At 41.4% G+C, this 8,752-nt stretch overlaps 1 protein-coding gene across 7 annotated transcripts in view; it reads right to left on the bottom strand.

The window, feature by feature from the left end:
• crebbpa (CREB binding lysine acetyltransferase a) overlaps positions 1-8,662 on the bottom strand; it is a 39,547-nt gene extending 30,885 nt beyond the window's left edge. For 5 of the 7 annotated variants that reach the window (XM_079470643.1, XM_079470641.1, XM_079470638.1 and 2 more), the window contains exon 1: positions 7,771-8,581. In XM_079470643.1, the coding sequence (XP_079326769.1) occupies positions 7,771-7,849 (79 nt within the window). In that variant the 5' untranslated portion in view covers positions 7,850-8,581. Of the gene's footprint in view, positions 1-7,770 lie in introns of all 7 variants that reach the window. The other 2 variants (XM_079470640.1, XM_079470637.1) reach the window with 1 other exon arrangement.
• Positions 8,663-8,752: the final 90 nt, after the last annotated feature.

Consider the following 8,752-nt stretch of genomic DNA (forward strand, 5'->3'; position numbering starts at 1 on the left):
TAACGTCAAATAAAACGTTTTTTATATGATCCAGTGCATCTCCAGCGCATCTCAATTAATCCACAGATAAATTACGTTTCCTGCTCTCCTCCGTGGTAAGTTTCATTTTAAACGGTTCGTATTTCTAATCGTTCATCCTCGAGCTCAAAAATTCTGTCACAGCAAACAGCGACTAAATCTGCGTCTGTGTGTAAACTTGTAAAATGAGGACTTGGATGCGTCAGCGACAGCATTTGCATTTAGCAGACGTTTTTATCCGAAGCGACTTACATTGCATTATCCTATACATTTATACATAGGTATCTGCAGTCCCTGGGATTCAACCATGCGCTGTTAACACAATGCTTTTACCACTGAGCTACAGGAAAGTGTACTTGACAGCAGCGGAAAAGTGACGCGACCTGCGCAGTTGACTATTACACGCAGCCTGCACTGGTGGCGTTTTTTATAACCAAGACACAATGAAAGCTACGTTTTTTCCTAGGTTTCACACTAGGTTTGTCGCTAAATCTAGTGACAAACTTGCTAATTTAGCAATGATGGCCGGACAAATTTGAATGAATAGGGAACACTGCGTCACTGTTGTCGTGGTGGGGATGATTTTTGGTGTGGTAGTGCCGGTCCAAACACGTCTCCGCTGAAAGTCTTTCCAATATTAACGCGGGTCCTAGCTCCTGCCTTATGACACTTCTTTATATACTTTGCGGACCCTTTGCTTTTATGTAATTAATCAGAAATTGCTCTTTCTAATGTCCTGCTTGCTCTCTCCCCTCCACCAACAGGGGCGGACACGGTCCCTAATGCTGATATGGCTATGAGAGTGATGACATTGAGGTGGATCGACTTTGTTTTTTCTCCCGATTACACAGCCAGGACTACGGGCATGCACGCAATTTTTTTTCAACACACACACACCACAGCAGACGTCTAAATATTTTGTTTATGCGTTGGTTTAAAATTTCAACAGTGTTTCTCAGAAATAATTTACTGTAGTAAATATGAGGTTACAATAGTTTTACTATGGTCTCATTGAAATAATCAGTTTAGGCATATTTGTAGTAAAATGATGTCGAAGTCACATGACCAAACTGGAAAACAGGTCTTGATATCTGCTTATATGAGAAAGTGTTAATAGCATTATGAACTAACAGCGATATCTATTGATTTTTGAGGTAACCAGTTAACCTGACAAGTTATTGGAATTTTAGTCGCATTATTTAATTTTAATGTACAAATGTCATTAACACGAAAAATAAACTTATACCAGTCTAAATATATTATAGAAATTAAGATCATCGTGGGTATCTTTTTTTAAGTATTTTGAGTAAAAAGTATCTTTTAGTAACAAGCGTATACACAAAAGACCTGAAACGGTGGTGATGAGACCATATTTTCGGTTTCTGCAAGTGACATTTTAACAAAGTCTATCATAATTCATTTTCCTAATGGAATGTTAAAACTGCAGCTTTGTGGCATGTTTAACAAAGTAACACTGAAGGAAAATCCATTTACAATAACTTACTAAATAACGTGATATACGATATGCAAAATCAACCATAAATACACTGAAAAATAAATAACCAATATACAGTACATGCATTTCCAGTCGTTGACCATCTTCCACATTTCAGAACGCATGACATCTCTGTACTATCTGCATCGACCTAAAACTTTGTGCATAACTTTAAAATATTAAAATAATTTAAAATGATTTAAAAATCAAAGTGGTTTGCATCTTGTGCCGTTCTAGCCGCCATGTTTTGGCAACAAGCAAGCAGCCTTTCCCACGACAGCCTTGTGCAGTCTATCCCAGCCCTGTTTGAGATTCAGCATGGGTAGTACTGAGGTCGCTCAAATACGAGAGTAAACACAGCCGCACACCGCCAGACAAAGCAGGTGCTAAACATGAGTGAGGCAGGAATAGAGAGAATCCCTTTTTCCTTCTTTTAAAGCGTGTCTCGCTCTTCAAAGACCCACGTTGCGGAGCCAGAATCACACACATGCTCGCTTGCTCATTCAGCTGTCGAGTGCCGAAGCCAAAATGCAAAGCACTGTTTTGATATGGAATCGCCTTGGAATCCAGACTCCAAATGGGATGTCGTATCGTACTTTCTTTCGTTCTCCCTATAAATACCTTCTCCGTGCAGCAGAAGACCTCAGCTGTCGTTCCCCGCATCTAAAGGATAGAAGGCCGTCTGAGCTTGGACAGGTGCACTGCGCCGGGATTTTATTTGGATAGCGAGGGCGGCCGCAGATCTACATGAACAGAAAGTTCTAGTAGTTAAGATTAATTAATATTTGTCATATATTACCGCTATCCAGAATATGTAACAGCTGGGATGTAGAAGTGCAGTATCAAACTTAAATGCTAAAGAAACCTGAAGGTTAACAAAGGCTTACACTTCCCAGCAGGTATGGTTGGTGTTCAAGATGGTTGATTTAATTTTGCATGACTGCCCTATGATTTGCTATTATTACAGAATTAATCCAGGCGGACTGCACTCTCAGTACCAAAACAGCAGTAAATCATCCAAACAATAGGGCGACCCGTCTGATGTGTCAGAATTACTCTAGCGGAACACTTCCAGCCTTGACTTCTGCCCTTGTGTTACTGCAGCAGGCACTTGGCTTCGGTTACACATGCGTGCCCATTTGAAAGTGTGATGGCTTTTAAATGGCTTTAATTTAAAAGACATAAACACACATTCCCTCCTAATCCATCCGTCTCCCAGGAAGACATGGAGCCTGACTACTGAATTGGGCCACAATTGACTCTGATAAAATTCGGCCAAGGCAACTTGGCTATTCTGCTTTTTTTAGAGGGATTCAAGTTACAGTTAACCCACGGTTTAATACATACCTCTGTTTTTTACCAATGGTTTCCGTTCGGTGCTGATGGCTTGGCACATTAAAATGTTTTTGTTTTTTATTCTTCGCTTGTGACAGGAACAGTTAGAAGTTAAAAAGAAGATTTTTTTATTGCAGTTCTCTTAAAGCAAAAATCAACTTCCTGGTGTATTTCATAATATAAAATCAACATATATTCAAGATTTTGTTGAATATATAGCGTATCAGTGTATTTAAAATAACGTAATGCACACTTGCAATTGCTGTAGTAGTAGTAAACAGACAGACGCGTGATACCCATAAAACACTGCAAACACTACCGCTCAGTCGACAATGCCAAAGATAGATATTAACAAAATGTGCCACTGCCATTTCCATAAATGGGGAGAAATGCAATGCTTTATAAAACCTCTTATTTTAGCTCAATTTAAACTTAAGTTAGGGTGCAGTTCATGTCAGGTTAAATTATTTTTGAGTGTTATTCAATTCTGATTTCTGCCAGCGATTAAAAACATCTGCCTATTGGTGATCTGTTTGGTTATAAGAATTATTCCTAATATCTTTCTCTGTGTACATCAGAACAAAGAAATGTATAGACATTTGGAACAAAGCTAAAGGTGGATATAACAACTGAGCTACAGGTGGATATAGAGCAGTGGTCGGGAACCTGTGGCTCTTTTCAAAAATCACGTTCCATCGTTTGATCGTTAAAACACCATACTAGATGTGAATATTTCAGGTTGTCCTGGCCACTACACGCATGCAGTGCTATCCGCAAGGGTCATGACACTAATCAACGGCAAACAATGTTTCTATGGTAACCTCTCGCGCCTGCATCGCAGAATCAAGCTACCTAGAGCGTGAGTAGTTTCGAAGAGCAAGCATCACGCTTTTATCAAAAGTTACGGCTCTCTGTGCAGATGATACAGAACTTGTTGCTTCGCTTTGTAATCACATGTAAAAAGTTTCAAAAATCACCAAGCAGCAAAGTATCCGGTAAGCAGATGGAAGCAGACTGCGACGCAGCAGTATGGATGCGTTGTTTTAAGCTACTCATATCCGTGTGAGCAGTCTCTCTCGCATATGAATCATATGAGGTCCATACATACAGCTGTCAAGGTTGACAGAGGAGTTTCAATGCCGGTAAGCAAGTGTCTTGACCGCGTACGAACCAAACTGCAAAGCCATTAGCAAGACGCTAGTAATGTCCACCTTCATGATGTGTTGCGCAGACCGATCGGCGTATGACAACGTTCTCCGATGTCAAACATTTGCCTGCAGCATTTCAGTCGAACATACCTAATGCAAAGTCAGAATACAAATATGCGTGTCAGTACTATAGGAACGTGCACGTTTTAAAGTTGTTATATGTTAGATATAATTAAGTTTAATTGAATGGAGGCCTAATGTAAACCTGTAAGTTGTTTATGAGTAATGGAAATAATTTTTTGCAGCCCTAGATGTATGCACGGTTTCGTTTGTTTCACTTTTTTTGAGTTGTCTGCGGACATGTTATCTCAACAAAGGAAAATAACAATTGATCCCCACAGGGACCATAAGTGAGACTGTGGTCTGTGGACATAAATCAAGTATTTAAAAGGCTATTGAAGACATTCAAATATATAAATAGTAATGAATATATTGACCTGTATATAAAAGTAGTTTCTGCAATGGCTCTTTTGCATAAATGAATGAACAAAAACTAGAAAATAAGTTTGTTTAAAAAGTACTCACGCATGTGCGACCTGCAAATTTGGAATTTCTTTTAGTTGCTATTTCATGTGGAAAGACGAGTAGAACACGCGACCCGTCACCAGTGTGTTGGTCAACTGCGCCGGACACTCGCATCACTGATGTTTCCCGCAGACGCACACGAGTCGTTATTGACAAGTTTACACACACAATGTCAGCCCATTAGTACGAGTCGCTTTTTGCTGTAGGGCAGGGAGATGTGTTAAAAAATTATCGACTTTAAAATCATCGTGAGATCCGATAATATCGGGTGCCTTTGACTTCATGCAACGTTGTGCAGACGATCAATCTGCTGAAACGGACCGGGAGGGAATTCGTTCTGGGCTCGCGAACAAGTGCCAAACAAACACGTGTGTACACACACACACAGGCACACCAACCAGTGTTGCAGTGACTTCTTTCATCCGCTAAAGCGCATAGATAAACCATAAAGCTTTTATGTAGTAGAAAAATGTTGCACGTGTCCTGAAATTTCATCCTACCCGTCCGATTATCCTACCAGGCATGCGCACATCAATGTTACGCCATGTTTTGAGCTATAAAATCATTCAACTTGTTTATTTTATACTGCTACGGGAATATGATAGTGTATTTTCGTTGTTAAATCATTCTACATATTTATTACCTATAGTACAATTTGATTGTGTGTTGCGCTGCAAATTAATCCTACATGTATCTATTATGCTGGTAGCTAGGACTATCCGACAGGGTATTTTGCATTGTGAAATCATCCTACCTGTTTATTTTGTTGATGTGGTTTTGATAATATTAAGTTTTGCCCTGCGGTAGGAAAATCTGACATGGTAGGACAATTCGAACACCGGTACAGCACCCCGAGCGTGAGGTTTTGCTTCGCCGACACAGCTCGTCTTTCTCTTGGTCTATTTGTGTTTAGTGCGCAGTTTATCAGTGAAATACTGTTAATTGCAGCTGCATCTGAATGCCAGAGGGCGCTCTCGCACAAAACTCCAATGCTCCATAGAATAAGTATCACACGTATAACCAGGAAATGCCATATTCCTATCCTATTCGCATCTTTCTATCACTGTTTCTCAAGCCTCCGCAGGTATTTTCATGATAATAAAGTATATTTATAATAATGATGTTTGACGGGTGTTGCTTTTTTAAATGCACGTTTTAAATGCGCAGGGCTTTCAGATGGAACAACATTTCCCACAGATCACAGAGCCGTACTTCAAGAACAAGCTGCGCATAAAACATAATCGATAGCCACATCGATTTAATCACGATTTGAATGGGAATTGCGATTAATCGTGCAGCCCTAGTCTAAAACTAAACCGCGGAGGAGTGCAGGAAACGTCATTTATCTGTTCATTATTCGCGAGGGAGCGCTGGATCATTTAAAATACGTTCACAGCAAGAACAACTGACAGGAGAAAGCTTTGCGTTTTTTTTAACGGAATATTTACATGTCTTGTGTGAACATGAGAAGTGTGCCTAATACACACAAAAAAAAACATTGTAGGAACGTAACAAGAGACCTTTCATTTCGATTTAACACTTTTAACAATTCGATATATACTTTTTGACAAGCTCAATTTCTGTTGGTTCAAATGAATTTAGATTACAGTCTTTCTATTAGCACCAATCAATAACAAAGCTTCTCTGTAGACTCTGCCTCTTTAAATAAGCAGAACCAAATCTGCATTTGAATAATTGCATTGCAGGCGGATTGAAGGTGTGCCCCTAAATATTTGGCTTGCGCCCCTGAACGATTTCAGTCAGGGGCTACAGTTCTCCTAGTAAAAATAAAGTTAGTCTGGAGCCACCTCTTGCTCATGCTTATAACAAGTAAAAATCGTCCAACTCGGTAAGGATTGGCAAGTTTTTTGTTTTCAGACGTTTGTACTGGAAATAAAGACGAAAACACAAAGAGAGAAATAAACTCACAGGTGAATCCATCATCGTCTTCCTCAGTGGTGGTCTGAATACAAGTAGTCAAACTGGACGCTAAAGCGTGTGAGGGTCCAAACAGTGCTACTTTATAAACTAACGCATGTCAAAGCAGGAAAACTGGTTTCTATACGCTTTCAGCTCTTAAACCGTTTAATGTTCAGTTTTTGGTTTATGTACAAACACCGTAACTGCCTTCAGACACGAATCAATCAAATTACACGCCGACATGGCAGACAGCATAAAGAGCGCCTATATGCTCTGTATAACTGAATGTATGGCTTAATAACATTTATACGACTTCTACATGCCATCTGACAGCTTTTAACAAATTTGAGTGCTTATTAGACAACCATGGCAAGCAGGATCCAGATATGTAACATGCCCACCGCATGGGTCACAGCCAGCTGTACAGATGAGGTGTCAAAACTAAAGACATCACTGCTTGCTTACAAGTGCATACTTGTATTTTGTTTAATGGTGTTGTGGACCTATAGTTTAGTCAGTGTAAGTTTAAGTGGGATTGTCGACCACTTGTTTTGCTTCACGCCCTGAAATGACAAATCCTAAAAGCTCAGTTCGTATTGCAACAAGTGATAAGACCGTCATACAGACCGTACTCCAAAACTTTCGGTTTCAGAAACTACTCCGCGACTACAGCAGCAACACGGATCCATAGCTCAGATGTAAACACAGCTACATTTAAGTTGCATGTGGTGATCTGAAATAAGCCAGAAGCACAGACGCGAAGACTTCATAACTTACGTTTGACTACCAAACTGATGCAATACTGATGCATCTGTCAGTCGACCATTTTCCCTTTAACGCGTCAACGTCGACGCACATACGCAACAAACTTCCATGGCGTCAACACAAAAACCGTGTTGCATTGGTTGATACGAAGAGACGAAATGCAACGCTTCATAAGATTGCACGGTGCGCAATTGACACCCATCTCAGAAACCAAATACGACCGAGATGAGATGAATCGTGTCTGTACTCTTTCCATAAAGAACACTCCGCATTGCAAGCGACTCGATAACTTACTTGACAAGTATACGATGACGAAACATGCTATCTAGGTAGACCGTTTTGAGACGCGACCATGAAGTGAGTGCGTTGCGCAAAACTGCAACCAGGGAGGCGGGTTGAGCGATTTCTGAGCTCGTTCGACAGTTACACGAGACATTGTTTATAAACGAGTGCTTATTAAAGTGTTTATTAGGCAGGCTCGGATCGGGCCTGGTGGACTTTTACCTGGTGCGTCTTGAGCAGGTGCTGTCAACTTCGCTCTCTTCGCGTTTGGCGGGCCAACATCGAGCACATTTTCAGCCATCGCGATGATTGATGAATCGCTCCCGGCCGAGTATTCTGAGGGGGGCTGTGAAAGTAAAGGATCCTTTCGTCGGAGAAAACAGATGTTTCCTTACTTTTGAAAGACTTGGGGAGTGTGGAGCGGCTCGGCGGAGGATTTCTTCAAAAAAGCAGCAACAGCGCCCCGCGTCGCCACCACCATTCACCCCATGATAATCCAACACCCAACACCCACATTACCATCGTTGTATTACCGAGAGAAAACGCCTCCTTTCCGCGAATTCGACATAAAACCCTTACTAAAACATCCACTGGAATCCGGGCGTCGTTAAATGTGTATCGGCACGCGATCCATTTTCTGACGTCAATTTTATCCGTGCAAAAATCACTTTGGATCCGCGTGAAAATGCACGAGTGCATAAAATTGAGATATCTTTGCAAAATGGTCCCCTCGGCGCTGTGTGTCCTCAAAAAGCGTCCGGTAAATAATAACTGGTCGGAGCGAGATACGCACGCAAGCGCCGCTCTGAAGGGGAAATCGGATATACGAGGGTTTTGTGGACGACGTACGCCGATTAACTCCAGGATTTTTCGCCCAAAATTCCTCCGCGGCGATTCAAAGATGTCATTTTCGACCGATGGTTGTCGTCAAATCTCGTTTCGGGTGCCCCGCGTCCCAAAATAAAAAATAGTGCTCTATCGAAATCCTGATTCCGAGCCGCGACAAGATGGCGGCTGTTGATTCCTTCGATACAAAAAGTTTTTTTCTTTTCCCAGATAGACGGAGCGAAGGGGGAGGGGGAGCGAGCGCGCAATCACGCCCTACGTCAAACCTGCTGTGAACGCGCAAAGCAGCCGCTGGGGGCGGCAGACGATCACAAATGAGCACGTGGCGCTCTGTCATTTACAGTTCGATTATTGTGTT

Source organism: Barbatula barbatula, assembly GCF_947034865.1.
Source record: "Barbatula barbatula genome assembly, chromosome: 13".
Taxonomy (NCBI): domain Eukaryota; kingdom Metazoa; phylum Chordata; class Actinopteri; order Cypriniformes; family Nemacheilidae; genus Barbatula; species Barbatula barbatula.